This window comes from Xiphophorus maculatus, chromosome 18, assembly GCF_002775205.1.
Source record: "Xiphophorus maculatus strain JP 163 A chromosome 18, X_maculatus-5.0-male, whole genome shotgun sequence".
NCBI classification, from domain to species: Eukaryota; Metazoa; Chordata; class Actinopteri; order Cyprinodontiformes; family Poeciliidae; genus Xiphophorus; species Xiphophorus maculatus.
This window is the reverse complement of record NC_036460.1, coordinates 24,653,938-24,671,352: the sequence shown is the minus strand read 5'-3', so window position 1 is coordinate 24,671,352 and position 17,415 is coordinate 24,653,938. Positions and strand designations below refer to the sequence as shown.

General features: G+C 40.6%; 1 protein-coding gene across 1 annotated transcript; it reads left to right on the top strand.

Annotated features, from left to right (window-relative positions):
• Positions 1-774: 774 nt before the first annotated feature.
• On the top strand, positions 775-16,339 carry igsf10 (immunoglobulin superfamily member 10). Its single transcript, XM_023351976.1, has 10 exons — positions 775-972; positions 1,606-1,887; positions 4,773-4,902; positions 5,292-5,682; positions 7,416-8,168; positions 8,277-9,875; positions 10,201-11,658; positions 12,502-13,405; positions 13,826-14,192; positions 14,271-16,339. Exons 2-10 carry the CDS (start codon positions 1,667-1,669, stop codon positions 15,819-15,821), a joined length of 7,374 nt encoding a protein of 2,457 aa, XP_023207744.1. The 5' UTR covers positions 775-972; positions 1,606-1,666; the 3' UTR covers positions 15,822-16,339.
• Positions 16,340-17,415: the final 1,076 nt, after the last annotated feature.

The following is a 17,415-nucleotide window of genomic DNA, read 5'->3' as shown; positions in this document are numbered from 1 at the left end:
GCAGTCAAAAATGTCTGCCCTGTATTGTTAAATAATCCTTCACATTCTTCCTTCTCGCCATGCCAGGTTAATCATTTGCATGCGTATCTGGCTTTCTTTTTACAAGCGACAGAGTTTGTAGCTGTTGGAACCACGTCTTCATTAGCCTTCAGTTACAGGAACATGCAGAATCTCACGTCTGCGTGTGCAACGGAGACACAGGGATAAAAACGTCGGCAATTACAAATGATTTTCAATAAAAAGATCAAAGTAAACTGTTTATAAGGATTGTGTGTGTTGGCGTTTTTGGTGATTTGTTAGACTTAGGCTTATTTTATTGTCATTGCACAAAGAAACGTAAGTGAAATTGGCAATGAAATGTCATGGCTTGGCCACCGGAGCACACACAAAAACACAAGTGTGCTTATAATTACATAATAAACAGATAATAACGTTTTATAATGTTATGCTTGGATATTAGACTGAATCATGAATTGTTTTTCTGTAAGAAAAAGGTGGGATCGTTTCATGTCAACACATACTTTGAACTTATCTGATAAAATCTGAATAACTCTCTGCCTCTGTTTAGAAGAGATTTTGCACCTAAAAAAAAAAAATTCTAACGTCTTGGCAGCGGGTTCATAATTGCATTATTCTCTGCAGTTCCTCGAGTTAGGGAACAATTTATTGTTTTTTTTTTGTTTTTTTATATCGGGTCTGTCGGATGGAGAGTGTTTTGTGCAACCCGACTCCCTCGGTGTTTGATAGCTGGAGTTGCTCTAGGACTTCACTACAGCAAATTGCTGGGGGTGGAGGAGACCGGAGTGTGCGCTCAGCTGCAGACGCTAAACGCAGAAATGACCAGATTTGTTCTTCCTACACAGCAGACTGGAGAAATGCTCCAACTCAATGTGGACCTTAAATAGCTTAAGGAAGAACTCTCCAACTTCACATGTGCAGCGAGTCTGTTTTCATCTGCTGTTTTTGACTGAGGTGAGGTTTTTGCATGCCTTTTTTTTCTTTCTTTTTTTTTTTTTTTTTTTTTTTTACTTAAAGTGGCGTGTGTTGATCTTATCTTTAAAAAGTGCTTGCATTATTTGGTAATATTCATTATTGTTCTTTAGTAGGCAAATGTTTCATAAGATGTAATTGGATTTTCCCATCAGAATTGTAATATTGATTTAGGACAATAATTCTCTGATATTTGCTTCTTTTTTTTTTAAAAACCAGTTAATTTTACTCCACTTGCGATGGATTCATAATTTCTACACAAAACATATTATGATGAGCTGAATATAAAAAGATGTTGTGGCACAACACTTGCAGATACTTTCTTAAAGAAAAGTCATTATACAGTGTCAAAAGGTAAACATGTCAATATGTGTGTGTTTATGATTCCCTTTTTGTTTCTACTTCACATTTTTGTTATAATATTTTAAGCCATGAGCTTTAAATCATGCTCAACGTAGGACCTTAAACCATGCTGGTGCACTTAATCCTTTCTGTGCTTTAACTTCAATAAATGTATAACGACATCTTTCTCTCAGGAGGTTTTGCCTGAATTTGCCAAGCCTCTCTCTCTCTCTCTCTCTCTCTCTCTCTCTCTCTCTCTCTCTCTCTCTTCAGGTGGATTTCATTAATGGATCAGGTCAAAGTGTCGCATCCTCCTTCCTGAAGCCCCGTCCACATGACTGCCCGCTGCACCATGAGCGTGTGTGACCGCAGTGCTTTCTGCCTACGCAGGCGCTTACTGGGGGCTCTGTTATTGTTGGCTGCCATGCAGCCGTCGTGCGCCGACTGCCCCAAATCATGTGTGTGTCACATTCCCGCTGAAGTGCACTGCACCTTCAGGTATCTGACCGCAGTACCTGACCACTTCCCACCAGCTGTGGAAAGAATTAACCTTGGGTATGTGCTTTGTTTTGTTTTGTTTTTTTTTTTGTTCCCAACTTTCAGCAGGTTGTACAGCTGTTTGCAATCAGACAAGAAACTTCTCCAATTTTAAAGGCTGGCAAAAACATTTACATTACAAAAAGAAACTACTGTTAGCTACTGCATTCTCAGATAACTGCTTCATACTAAAAGACAGGTTGTCCTGCAATACTTAACTACTGCCATGATGTTTCTAATTATTTGCTAAATTGATTTTAAGATGTGAAATAAATTGAAAACAACCAACACTACTTGACGGCTATTATGGCGGCGACAAATGTGTTGGATAGTTCTTACGACGGGTAAGATTTATTACTGACCCACAAGTTCAATTTAAAAAAATCTGTTTTGTACACGACTGAGAGGAGTTAGAGGTATTTTTAGGACCGGCATTGTCCTTTTTTTTTCTTTTGGCAAAGGAAAACAAGTATATAGAGCAGGGGTGTCCATGCCCGGTCCTCAAAAGCTTCCATCCTGCAGCTTTTAAATGCGACACCTCTCCAGTTCATTTGAACAAAATAAACTGTTCGTTATCGGGTTTCTGAAAGGCTAAATGAATCCTGGTAGGGGAATTCAACTGTGTGACTTGGCAGATATGCATCTAAAAAGTGGCAGGATGGTAGCTCTGGAGGACTGGAAGACTGATACAGTGAAGGCAAAAACTCATCAAGCTGCACTTGCTATGAAACTGATGCAAATTTTTTGTTTTGCTTTGGGAAAAGAACGCTTATCTATGAGGGGCCGTTTAGGACAAAATTTACGTTTTGTCTCTCACACACTACCAAAAAGTCTCGCATACTCCAAAAAAGTAGCCACGCACACTCCAAAAAATTACGTTTTGTATCTCACACACTACCAAAAAGTCTCGCATACTCCAAAAAAGTAGCCACGCACACTCCAAAAAATTACGTTTTGTCTCTTACACACTACCAAAAACTCTCGCATACTCCAAAAAAGTAGCCACGCACACTCCAAAAAATTACGTTTTGTCTCTCACACACTACCAAAAACTCTCGCATACTCCAAAAAAATAGCCTCGCACACTCCAAAAAATTACGTTTTGTCCCTCACACACTACCAAAAACTCACGCATACTCAAAAAATAGCCTCGCATACTCAAAAAATTACGTTTTGTCTCTCACACACTACCAAAAACTCTCGCATACTCAAAAAAATTACATTTTGTCTCTCACACACTACCAAAAACTCACGCATACTCAAAAAAATAGCCACGCACACTCAAAAATTACTCACGCACATTCAAAAAATACTCAAATTGCGTATACACACACTACTAAAATGTCACACACACACACACAAACGTTAACTTTCTCGCTCACATACACTACTACCAGCTCGCGCACATACACTGTACTAACAGCTCGCACACACACAAACGTTAACTTTCTCGCTCACATACACTACTATCAGCTCGGGCACATACACACAAACGTTAATTTTCTCGCTCACATACACTGCTAACAGCTCGCACACACACAGACGTTTATCTCTCACATACACAAGACTAAAGTTGAACACACACACAGTACTAAGACTCGTTTTATGTATGTGTGAGAGCGAGACTTTTTATGAATGTGTGAGAGCGAAACTCTTTTTGAATGTGTGAGAGTTGTCACGGAAGAGGCGGGGCATAATTTTTGGATCAAACTGCGCATGCGTAGATCCTAAACTATAATTTTCGATTGTTGACTCACTGTATGTTCTATTACTTAGTATATTTGTGCTTTTAAATATATATAGAACGTTTAACTTTCTTGTAGATTAAATGTGCTATAGAAATAAATGAATCTGATTGATTGATTAAAAAGAGCAAAATTGCTGTAGTACAATCTGTCCACTGGGTGCCAGTATTACAGGAATTATTAACCGGCGCCAACTAGTGCCGAAGAAGAAAGAGTTTGCTATACCGAACATGGCTAACTCTAATTCGAAACGAGAGAGAATTGGTCAGGCAGCTGCCATTTTAAACACCGCTCCGGAACGGAACAGAGATGAGAGTTCTGAATCTACTGTAGCACTGCGGGCAGTCGTTGAATCGTTTAATGCGCCTGTCAAAGTGCTGGTTGCCTCCGGAGAAGATAGAATGGTGTGTGAGAGACAAAATGTAATTTTTTGAGTATGCGAGGCTATTTTTTGAGTATGCGTGAGTTTTTGGTAGTGTGTGAGAGACAAAACGTAATTTTTTGGAGTGTGCGTGGCTACTTTTTTGGAGTATGCGAGACTTTTTGGTAGTGTGTGAGAGACAAAACGTAATTTTTTGGAGTGTGCGTGGCTACTTTTTTGGAGTATGCGAGACTTTTTGGTAGTGTGTGAGAGACAAAACGTAAATTTTGTCCTAAACGGCCCCTCATACTATCCGACTTCCCGTCGTTCGCTATTGTGTCTGAACGATATTTCACTTGAGAACTCTCAGGACAGAGGATGTGCTGTGCTTCGCCATGGCAAGGCTGGCATTGTTGCTGTGTTTAGCAACAGTAGTGAACAAGCCGATACATGTTCCAAAAAGATTTTGACAGAGGTGTGAAAAAGCTGACCGCACCCTCAGGACGGTGAGACCCTGAAGTGCCTGTTGCTGCATGTCAACGAGGCAAAACTTATCATCTTAACGACTTAACTGTCGATTCATGTCAGGGCCCCTCTTTGAAATTTGTCATTCAAAATGTTGCTCTTTTCGTGCCACTTACATGAACACATCTTTTGTTTAGCCTTCTCCTGCTCGTCCATCTGTATGTTGTGCTTCGTCGGGTTGTGTTTTGTTGGCACTCTTGCTCATTTACACATGCTGTAGATATGCAACCACCAATCTGTATGAACTAAAGCTGAAGTTTCTTTGCTGTCAGGTACAATGGTCTAACTTTCTTGAGAGAAAGCGATTTCTTGAGGCTTGAGAAGTTGCAACTGCTGATGCTGCACAGCAACACCATACACAGCATGGATGACAGCCCCTTCAGAGATCTCAGGTCTTTACAGGTAAAATAATGTGTGTTTTAACAGATTACAATCATAAAATGTTCTTAAAGGTCAAAATAGCATTGCCTCCTGAGAAGCCATTGTAAATTACAATGCTTTAAAATAGTATGTCTTTATTAGGTAAAGACCCAGAAAAATAGTATTTAGTTCCTTTCAGATACCATGCTAGCAAACTTTGACAACAGCATGACTTTTCCAACGAAACTATTTGATTTCTGCTTTTTTTTAGTGTTGTTATTGTTTCATGCAAATCAAGTCCACTAACAAACTGTGTGACAGTTTTCAGACTAGACAAATAATCGGATGACAAACAATGGCATTTGTAAGACGTGCATTCTGATATGTTGAAATCACACTAATGAATCGTTTCTACCGCCTGTTCGTTGCAGGTCCTGAAGATGTCACATAATAAAATCAAGGAATTACGCAAAGAGACATTTAAAGGCCTGAACAGCCTGCTGAGACTCCACATAGACCACAACCAGATAGAATTTATCAACCCAGAGGCTTTCTATGGCCTGACAAACTTGCAGCTGGTCCAGCTGGAGGGCAACCAACTCCAGCAGCTCCACGCAGACACATTCATCACACTGAGACACAGCCAGGTTTTCAAAGTGTCCTCACTAAAAACCATCCACTTGTCAGACAATCTTCTTAGCACTCTGCCTGCTAACATTTTCTTAGGCTGCAGTCAGTTGGAGAACCTCTTCCTCCACGGCAACCCGTGGAGATGTGATTGTCAGATGAAGTGGTTCTCAGAGTGGATACAAAGGAACTCTGGTGAGTATTTGACTGTAAAAGTGTTCAGCTTTGCGAACCACTTTTTGTGAACTTAGCCCGCTTGTGGCCTTAGAGGCATGTATAATTTTTCTTTCCTGTGGTGTTTGGGCTTTTATCTCAGAATAGTTGCATTCATTTCCATGTCACGATACTGGGAATTTGTTTTTAAAAAATAAATAAATAAAGCTCTAAGCAGCCCTGAGTATAGGAAAGTTAAATGCAACTATGTTGTATTTGAAATGATGAAATCATGTCTCAATACCACATAAATAAAGTAGTATTTGTAAAGTCTCTAGCTCCAACTCGAGTTGATGAACTGGAGATTTATTAGGGGGATTAATCTAGAGAGGTAAAATATTTTTCGAGAGCGCTAGCTTCTCACTCACACTTCACACTCTGATTTTACTTGGCTAGGACAGACAAAAACCAGTCGCAGCTGGGGCTAGTTATCATGAAACAGACAGGAAGAATGGATTTTAATTGATGAAAAACATTTTGTAGAAATAGAGAACACCTTCAAAGTAAATATATATATATATATATATATATATATATATATATATATATATATATATATATATATATCTTTATAATGTAAAAGAAAACAAATTATCACCTGATAAACTTCAAACAGCATCATCTCAGCTGTCTGGCTGTTTCTTCCCTGCTTGAGTTTTCTGTCCTATGGCTGTGGCACAATCTCATAATCTACATCAGGCTCTCAGCCCTCACTTTTGGGATGCTCCATGCCTGCATCACTAATCTTTGCAGAGAAGTGTTCACTCCGTCTTTCTTCTGTTTTCCCAATATACAATATACACATGCCAGTTAAAAATTCCTCTTGTTTAACCAAGCAATCTTCTGTAAATAGCAATAGACAGTAGTAGGCTTCAAGACACTGCAGTATCAGATGCTAAGTTATCCTCCATATTCATGAGACCAAACACTGCTATTGTCTTAGAAAAGTCAGTTTTAAAATGAATGACTTTCTTTAAAAAAAAAATAAAAGCAAATCAGTCATTTGCTTGAAAATGTATGTCTGGTCCACAGTTTTAAGATCTTTAGGTTATCTGGCTTTGAGCCCTCCCATTGTATTACCGATACACTCAAGAGGACTGCGGCAAATGCCACATTCAAACAGCAGGGAAGAAAAATAAAACTCAAAAGCGCACACGGGGTCAGGGCGACCCCGGCTGGACCGCGCAGAGAGTAAAAAAACACATGGGGTCTAAATGACCCCGTCTCTTAAGATCGTGGGAGGGCTAAATATGAGGATGTTTTGGATTTAAGAATGCCAAGATGGTGTTGTAGTAGTTGTGTAAGGTTTAATTGATTTCTAATTATCTTTTTTCTTCATAAAAATGCATTAAATTTTATGTCTGAACAAAATAAGAAACATTTTAAAGGGAGAAATCTTTTTAGAAATATTGCTAAATGCAGCAAAATGCTTGTTTCAGCATACCCAGGTACAGATAAAAACCAAAGACAAGAAACGTTGAAAAGGCAAATTATATAGTTTAGTCAGGATAGAATTGAGTAGTCCTTGTTGTGATTCAGGGACAATAAATGGATTTACCAAAAGTGAACTCATAACTCACATATTTTTGCAGCATGATGTTAATCTTTTCTGGGTCACAAGTTTTACTTTCAAGTTCTGACTTGGATAATGTGTAAACTGTTCTTTTCCTCTGTGTAGCCAACTAAACAGAACACCACTTGGTAATTGCTTGCAGGTGTGCTGAAGTGTAAGCGAGACAGGCAAGGCCAGCTGTGTCCTGTTTGTGAAACTCCTGCCCTTCACCATGGTCAACCTGTATTTATCCTCCACCGTGATGCCTTTGTTTGTACCAAACCCTGGATTAAATCCCATCTCAAGCAGAAAAACATAAGCCTGGAGGAAGGGGACTTTATCCCTGTTTACCCCAAGGACTTTATTGCCCCGTTAGGCTCCATACAGATGAACCTGACTGACCAGTCTTACCAAGATGCCAGTCTAACATGTACCGTTCAGACGCCTACTGCTTTTGAAAACCTGACGCAAACCGCAACAGAGGACGAGGGAAGAGTTGTGACAGGTCTTACCACCGTTATCACTACATATTTGGTGTGTAACGTCAACCATGAACACGTCCAACAGCTCTGGCAGATCCTGGCCACTTACAGTGACTCTCCTATGAGGCTCGAGAGAGGCGTGATGCTGGCCAGAACACCTGAAATGATTTACAGATACAGTCAGGCGAAAGCTGGAGAGGAAGGAATTACAACAAACATTAAAGCTGACATTAAAGCAACTCCTGCATGGTTAATGCAAGGAGAAGTGAGCCTCCAGCTTGATCGTACTACAACCACCTTTTCTACCTTGCATATTAAGTACCAGTCGATTGTCAGTTTACAGCTTGAAGCTATACCTACAAAAAGAGGTCGTTATTCCTGGACCATGATCAAAAGAGACAATCAAACTAAGACTGAGCACATTGTGATTGCAGGTAGGTTCATCTCTTATGTAACCTTCTTTGAAAGATTAGGAATGCCTTACTGTATTTTTGTGAATAAATGTTCTGGCTTCTGTAAAATGTGTCTCTTTATTAACATAGGTGGTGTGGCAAAGTTGAGCTGTCATATCCAAGGTGATCCAAAGCCTCTGATGGAGTGGATTTTACCAGATGGAAGTAAAGTCCGGGCTCCTTTTTACAGTGAGGACAGAAGGATCGTGATCTCTGCTGATGGGGTGCTAACTCTTCGTGGCGCAGATGCCTCTGACACTGGTTTGTACCGGTGCATTGCCACAAACTACTTGGATGCGGATGTCCTCACGTTTCGGGTGACTGTACTTTCTCCCGACGTGGAGGAGGCTGGGGTTAATGGTCTACAGCTCTCGAAGTCAATTGATGATAAGCTTACGCTTGACTGTAGCTCCACTGGGAGTCCCAGGGGCTCTGTTTCATGGATTCTCCCCGACCACTCAGTGCTCGACAAGTCTCAAGCAAATAGAAAGGTGTATGAGAATGGCACACTTCTGATTCAAGGCCTCACAGCCAGGGACCGAGGATTTTATAGGTGCTTGGTTGCTAATCACCTGGGAATTGACTTACTCGTGTCTCAGGTAACACTATCCGCAGAAAGGTTTGAGGGCATGACGGATCTGAAAAGTGAAGGATCAGGAATGGCGATGGACTCCAAGATGGATTCCAGTTTGGAAGATCATACAGTCAAACTCAAAGAGAATGCATTTTCTGCTCCTTCAGAAAAAATGAGTCAGGAATCCAGGACTGTCACTTCAGATCGGCCCTACCCTAGACTGCGACTAGAGGGGAGAGGAAGTCCTCATGGTAGAATGGGACAAAGAAGGAGGGGAGCAGCTCACAACAGACGCATCTGGAGTAGTAGGGTGTTTGCTCAAGCTTCCAGGAAGATTGACCCACACAAATTTGCTGAATTAATGGAAAAAGCTCACGATGGATCAAAAGTAAAGACCAGCACAGTAAACGAGAGTGTCAAAAATAAAAATCCACACACAGTTTATATTGCTGAGGAGGAAACTGGTTCTGGTGGGGGTTATAAAGAAGAGCATCTCATTGTTGCCCCATGGAAAGTGAAACCAACCACAGAAACTATGGAAACATATAAACCAATAAAGCCTGTATACACACATATACCAAGTCAGTTTCGGATAACAGAATTTTACCCACTGGAAAGAACCAGTGTGCCACCTCCAGATCTGAACCCTGTCACCTTACAGCTTAGTAGGAGAGATGATACACAAGTAACTCACCTCAGCATTTTGGAACAACCAACTGCGAAGATGGAAACATCCACCGGGGCAGCACTCGCACTGACTACAGACCCCAACGTTACTCCGGTAATGGATGATCCAGACCCATTGGAGCTCGTACTTCACACAGACCCAAAGAGCCAAATGACTTTTACAGCAATTACTACCACAGAAAGAGAGAAAGACATAATCACCTTCCACACTACACAAACAATCAAGTCTCCACAGCTGCCTGCCGGCTCCACCATCATCTCGAAGCAACAGATCAAAATAATTCCACACAAGAGCAACAGAGGAAAAGGTGGCAGGAGGACCCTGCATGGTCGAAGGAGGTTAATTAAACCCAACAGGATCACTGACATACAGGCTTTTATCAATCGATTTAAACAGCCATCTGTCAAGAAGGAAGAAAATACCACAGGTAAGACAGTTCAGCTGTTAGCAGTTTTTTGTTTTTTGGGGGGTTTTTTGCAATATTGACTTTAGGGAGGATTCGACAGTCTAACAAAACAAAGTATGAAAAACGTTTTATGTATGCGTATATATATACTCTTATTATATATATAATAGTATATTATTTATTTTGAATGCAAAAACGGTTGTGTTTACAGACTTTCTATCCTATCCCATTGTCTAAAAGTTCTCTTCACCTTTTCATCTTTTCTCATAAAAAATGTGTACCAACTCTGTTTTTGAGAAAATACAATTTCCACAAACTTATCTACAATCTTTAAATATTTCCTCAGATTGTGACTGCGACGAAAACAGGAAGACGGGGACGACTAATGCTCAGCTCGTCACTCCGACACTTTCCTCCAATTCATTTTTAAGCAAAAGAGAAAGGCCTACCTCTACACAAAAAACTGCAACTTCTGTCACAAATCATTACATTGCAAATACCCCTGTTATCCATGCTCAGTCTGGATCAGAGGTCTCCTCTGACTATATAACGTCTGCCGAGGCACCAGAAATTTATTCAACAATCTGTCCTTTTCCTACCGCAAAAGAAGAACAGCAAATTAGCACCACAAAAACTAACACAACTAAATCTAAGGTTATCCATGGAAAGATACCATGGAACAGACTATTTGAGAGCAGTGAAAGGGTAAAACTGCTGGGCAAATTAAAGAAACCATTTGTTCAACCAAAAACTACGGTTCAGACTACATCAGTTACTACACTCCCTACTGATGAAACTACCACCATGACAATCCCACAAGGCATCCTTTGGTCTCTGTCACCATCTAGAAGTGCAAACGGCAAAGAGAGCTCGTTAGATGACGATGAAGGTTTAACATCTGGAGATTTTGAGTTTACAACACTTGGAACTGAATATTACCCAACTAAAACAAGTGCATCTGATTATTCCAGGTCTTTGGATACAGCTCAAACGCCAACAGAAATACAAACTCTTCCTGCTCCACCTACTGTCGATCAACATTCTGTTGACAATCCTGATAGAGTATTAACATCAGGATCTGGAGGTTCTTCAAATCAACTTGCAAGCAACCAGAGCTTTGGTGGAAGAAGAAGACAACAGGGAAGAAGAAAGAAGCCTTTTGGGGGAAGGAGGCTCTTCAAGAGGCCGAAATTTACTAAAGTCATTTCTAAGACAAATGTGGTTTCGACTGGAGAGGTTACAACTAAGAAAAATGCAAATGATGAAACCACACAATCTGTTTCATTTTACAGTCCCGCTTACACAATTTCAAACCCTCACCATACAACTACATTGATGCCTAGAACCACAAAGCAACCTTATGTAACTGTTCAGAACAGAGTCAGCAATGTCAGACCTCCGATACAGAGAAATAATGGCGACACCTCTCTCCAGTCACCACACAGGACAATCGAACCTATAGAAAACAGTAGCAACGCAAAGGGAAAAGCAGAGAAAGGTCTTGCTTTTGACACAATGACTACATTTACATCAGAGGAAGATAACAATGTCCTTTCTAAAGATAAAAAAGTCACTTATAACTCTATCCCTGGTGCTCCTAATCATTTCATGGACAATGAAGCTACCACTGCCAGGACTGTTCCACTAAACCCCACATCAAAACCCACGAGGAGCAAACCAAGGATAGTTGGAGGAAATGCAGCAAGCTTTACTGTTTTGTCCAACTCAGATGCTTTCCTCCCATGTAAGGCTGTGGGAAACCCGCCTCCGGTGATGACCTGGAAACACTTCTCCTCATTCACAGGTACTTTTACAGTTTTATTCATCTGTCGCATTTAAAAATTAAGATTAAAAGCTCACATCTTTAGTTTTTTTTGGAAAACATAATTATATTTAAAGGCTTCTGAATACAACATGTTTTTCTTGAGATGTAGTCTTAAGCTCACAATCATTCATTCCTCCTGGCAGATTCAGATTTAAATGACTATTTTTATTTTGACCAGCTAGTTCCTTCTGTGGTTCTTCTGTAAATCCTGTAATTTTGATAAAACCGGTTCCATTAATTATTGAAAAGAATATAGCTAATTTTTGACATGCAACTGTTAAATTGTAAAAAAAAAAAAAAAGAACTGCTAAAATGAAATTATTTTCAAATGTCATACTCCTTCAGTCACATTTGCAACTAGAAATAAACGTCTTGGTTAAATTAATAGAACTATAAATCTAAATCTGTCAGGAATATAGTTAATGTTGATCTTTACTGTATCTGCACGTATTTGTTCTGAATTTGATTCATGGCAAGTAACTTAGAGTAGGTACTCAAGTACTCAAGGGGTTGTGCTTTGCATACCTTCCAAATACTTTGCATATTCAGAGAGCTGTTTCACGTACTTAGCATATCAGCAAGTTCTGCAGAGACCTTGTCTTAAAGGATTTACTTGAGTGAGTTGTGCTTAATGAGGAAAACTTCCAAAACATACTGAACAACAGTCCTGGCATTGGATGATTGAGATTGAACACCGTCTCAGATTTTCTGTTTTCGAAGATCACAAATTTTAAATTTTTGGTCTATTTTTTATTTCCCTTGACTGGTTTTGTATGGGTTACTGATATTTTTTTAACTTATTTGTCTTTTTTTGTGTCTTAGGAAACACTATTTCCATCAGTGAAAAAACGGGCAGGTTTGAAGTGCTGAGCAACGGAACCCTAACCATCCAAAATGCCAATATTAAGGACCGTGGCCAGTACCTCTGTCTCGCTGAGAATGACCTTGGATCAGACAAACTTCTTGTTACCCTCTCTGTGGTAGCCTACCCCTCACGGATCCTTGAGCCAAAAATGAGAGAAATTAAATCTCAAACAGGAGACAGAGTGGAAATGAAATGCAAAGCTGAAGGCCGACCGTTACCCATGATTTCTTGGATCTTGGCAAACAGGACCCAAGTTAGGGGTGAAAATACAGAGAGAGGAAGGGTACTGGTATCATCTGAGGGGACCCTGATTATAGACCATGTGTCTGTTTATGACAGGGGATATTATAAATGCATTGCCAGTAATCCAGCAGGAGCAGATACGGCTACTGTTCGACTGCAGGTGGTTGCGGCACCCCCAGGTATTGTTGAGCAAAAACGGCAGCAGCTGAAAGCCAGGTGGAGACAAAACCTGTGGCTCCCTTGCAGCAGCTACGGCACTCCACATCCCAGCATTCACTGGGTCCTCCATGACGGATCAGTGGTCAGATCTCATCAACGTATGAGTGAAAAAAGGATATCGATGCTTGCGAATGGGACCCTTTTTATAAAAGATGTGAATGCAGAAGACGATGGAAAATATGAATGTATTGCTACCAGCTCCACTGGTTCAGAGAGAAGAGTAGTAACTCTGTCAGTGGAAAAGCAAGAGCATCCACCTGAGATAGTGGAGACATCTCCAAACATGACAGAGCTGTCTTTTGGGGATCAGTTAAGGCTCGACTGCTCAGCAACAGGAGAACCTAAACCAAAGATCCTCTGGAGGCTTCCATCAAAAGCTGTTGTGGACCAGTGGCACAGGTAAAAAAAAAAAAAAAAAAGCAATATTATGCAAAATAAAGACATTTCCAGCAAATACATACTGTAGATTAAAACTGCATTGCAATTCCTCAAGGAAACACCGAAAAAAGCAGTGTTTGTCCTGTAATGTAATGACAGTTTTAAGACAAATTAATGCTAGCTATCATTCTTTACATATTGCGGCCTCTGTTGTGATTTTAAAAGGAGAACAATTTGTCTTTTTCAACAAAATGCACTTGCTTTGCTCTCTCCAAGTATTGTTCATACAATCCGAATGTGAAAATTTGATTATTTGCTCTTTAGTTGCAGCCAGGTAATAACATTGGACTTATTTCTCACGTTTATACAACGACTTAAATCTTGTAAATCACAGTTTTAAGACAGTACAGTGACATGTACTGTCTGTTATGTATTTTTCAGGATGAGCAGCAGAATTCAGGTCCTGGTTAATGGAACCCTCGTTGTCAACACAGTAAGTGAGAAAGATGCTGGAGATTACCTTTGTGTGGCACAAAGTCCAATTGGAGATGCTCTTCAGCTCACGAGGGTCACTGTGTCGATGAAGCCAGCCAAAATAGAGCCTAAGTTTAACAGGAAAAAACAGGTTCACTATGGCAAAGACTTGAGAGTAGACTGCAAAGCCTCAGGAGCACCAAAACCTGAAATCTCTTGGGGCCTACCAGATGGCACCATGGTCAACAGTGCTTTGCAGGCTGATGCTGGCCATGGAGGAGGACGAGCACGTCGCTATACGTTGTTTGAAAATGGAACTCTGTTTTTGAACCAGGTATACCTTTTTACCAATGGCACATCTGTGCAAAACACTCACAGACTAATTTTAACATTTCGTTTTATATTTCTCTAGGTTAGTACTTCTGAGGAGGGGGATTATACATGCTACGCTGAGAACCAGGTGGGAAAAGATGAGATGCATGTACATATTACCGTGGTGACAGCTGCCCCAAGAATACGCCCGCCAAGCCAAACCTACGCCAGAGTGAAGCCTGGAGGAAATATTCGCTTTGACTGTGAAACGTTTGGGGAGCCAAAACCAAAAATTCTATGGAGACTATCTAACAATGATGTAATAGCGGCGTCAAATGAGCGGTACTTAATTCACGCCAATGGTTCACTGGGTATACGAGATGTGACACTTATTGATGCTGGGGAGTATGTCTGCATGGCTCGCAATCCTGTTGGAGAAAACCAAAGGATTTATAAGTTAGACATTGATGGGGATCCTCCGATCATCAATGGCTACCAACAGAACAGAACAGTTATCAAAGATGTGGCTATAAAACACACTAGGAAACTTTTAGACTGCAAGGCTGAAGGTGACCCCACACCAACCGTCACTTGGATTATGCCTGACAATATCTTTCTTTCAGCACCATACTTTGGCAGCAGGATTAATGTCCATCACAATGGGACTCTAGAGATTCGGAATGTGCGACCTTCTGATAGTGCAGAATTCATTTGCTTGGCAAGGAACGATGGAGGAGAGGCAGTTATGGTCGTGCAACTGGAGGTTACCAGTGTGCTGCGTAGGCCAATCTTCAAGAACCCCTTTAATGAACGTATTATGTCTCGGATTGGAAAAACTATCATTCTGAATTGTTCAGCCGATGGTCAACCAAGGCCTGAGATCATTTGGACTTTGCCTAATGGAACACGGATTACAAGTGGATCCAGGCACAGCTCTCATCTCAGACCAGGTGAGGATGGGACTTTAGTCATCTATAGCTCCCGTGAAGAAGATTCTGGAAAGTACCGCTGTGGGGCCCGGAACTTTGTGGGCTACATAGAGAAACTAATCATTTTGAACATTGGACAGAAGCCGTACATCTTCACAAGGCCTAAAGGCGTCATACGCAGCATTTCTGGGGAGCCCCTCTATCTTCACTGTCTATCTGATGGAAGTCCCCGACCCAGAATCTACTGGACTATTCCTGGTGGTCACACTTTTTCTCAGCCTCAGATACTTGGTCGCTACCATTTGCTAGAGAATGGTACTCTGGTTGTTCGTGACACTACTGTCCATGACAACGGAAACTACATCTGCAGGGCTCGCAACAATGCTGGAGAGGCGCTCATTACCGTTCCTGTCCTTGTGATTGCTTACCCTCCACAGATCACCATGGGTTCACCTCCTAGACTGACGGCAATAATTGGAACACCGTTAAAGCTCAATTGCATTGCAACTGGAATTCCAAAGCCAGAAATCACCTGGGAACTTCCAGATCATTCAGTTCTTTCAACAGCGGAGCAGGGTCGGCCTATGGGTAGTGAGCTGCTTCACCCGCAGGGCACACTGGTCATCCAGAGGCCATCTTCTTCTGACTCTGGACAATACAAATGCTCAGCCAAAAACCACCTTGGTACAGACTCAAAGGTCACATTTGTTCTTGTACTTTGAGAGGAGGTCATAAATTTAAATGTCAACACAGAGAGATCAAGCCCCACCTGCAGGGCTGACCCAAGCCTCCATGGGGCCCTGAGCGAAATTTGGATTTGGGGCCCTCCAGTTCTGCTAACAATGTGGACTTGCTGCAATCAGCAACCCGATCATTAGATCATTCACAAACCTGCTATAAACTTATTGTATCTCTGGAAGTGCTGTTTACATTGTATACATGTATAATAGGATACATTTATTGGCCAACTGATTTATCAACCAGTTGATTTCTGGGTGCCGATTTCCTTAATTTTGGGGGATCGTGATTGGTCAACACTTACATATGAAGCCCATCTTATCTCCTAATCTTATCTTTGTCAGCAAAGGTTTCAAAATCAGTCTCTGTCCTCTTCTGCTCTACTGTGAGAGATTTGACTGACAGACTGGCCCACCAGGCCAGGTCTGTACGTTTGCAGTTAACAATATTCATCCCACTGTTGCCAACTCGGTGACTTTTTTCCCTATATTTAGCGACATTTCAGACAAAACAAATTTATATCAGCCAAAATCAAAATCGGCAGGTCAGGCTTTTTAAAGATCGGTAACCAGGGATCGGCCAGAAAACTGCAATCAATGCAGCTCTAAACACACATTCATGACATTCTTTGGTTAAATTAATTTCTCTTAAGCTTTACTCCAATAGCTACAAATGTTATTTATGACAGGTGAGTCTTTCTCCCCTGAGAATGTGGATTGGTTCTGGACTGATTCTGTGCCTTCAAATGATTTTAACAGGAGTTTCACATGACTTAGAAGTTGATGTAAAAATAATGTTTGTTTTAGCCACAAAACGATTATGCTCAACAGCAAACAACATTATCACCAACTACATCTTAGAGTAGCTCATCGATGTAGCAACTATGTAGCCTGACGTAAAAACCTTTTGCTAGACAATGTCAAACATTGAGAAGTTTTAATTATTGTTATCAAACACGACATTTTCAAGCCAAAAATACCTCAGAAATATGCAGAGCTAACCATGAAAATCAACTCATTTAAAGGTAAAATTAAGTTTCACACAAACACAAAGACCCTAGCAAAAATGTTTGGCTGTTGATGAACTGGACCGTCCCAGGTCGTTATCAAGCTAATTTTCTATAAGCAGCTTTATAAATCTTTTATATTACATTACATTACCAAGACACATTAAAACTAACCTTTATCTTGGCTTTTTTCTATTTTTTCTCTTTCTTTTCTACCTCCCTGAAGAATAAGTCCTTTTTTGAGACATTGTTTAACTTACTTAACGTCTGACCGGAGCTTTTTAACATCTGGATGCGCTCTCCACTTTGCAGCTCATGATACTGGCGAAGCGTGTGGTACCTACCCCAAAGAGCAATTTTTATTTTTTTTTATCCATAAAATAATGATTTCTACATCCATCCATCCATTTATTTTCTTACACCCTTGTGCCTAGTGGGTTTTCTGCATACATTATCAAATATATATTATTGTAAAAACAAATCACTTTTTGCAAAATTGTGTGTTTTTGATATTATGATGACATAGAAATTATTATTTAAAAAATCAGCTCCAATGAGGGGGCCCATTAGTG

What these genes read in the sequence shown, in the direction of transcription:
- igsf10 (XM_023351976.1), top strand. Translation starts at nt 1,667, where the DNA reads ATGACTGCCCGCTGCACCATGAGCGTGTGTGACCGCAGTGCTTTCTGC. An exon ending in GAAGGAAGAAAATACCACAG is followed by an intron (nt 9,876 to 10,200) that starts GTAAGACAGTTC and finishes ATATTTCCTCAG; the next exon opens with ATTGTGACTGCGACGAAAAC. An exon ending in ACACTTCTCCTCATTCACAG is followed by an intron (nt 11,659 to 12,501) that starts GTACTTTTACAG and finishes TTTGTGTCTTAG; the next exon opens with GAAACACTATTTCCATCAGT.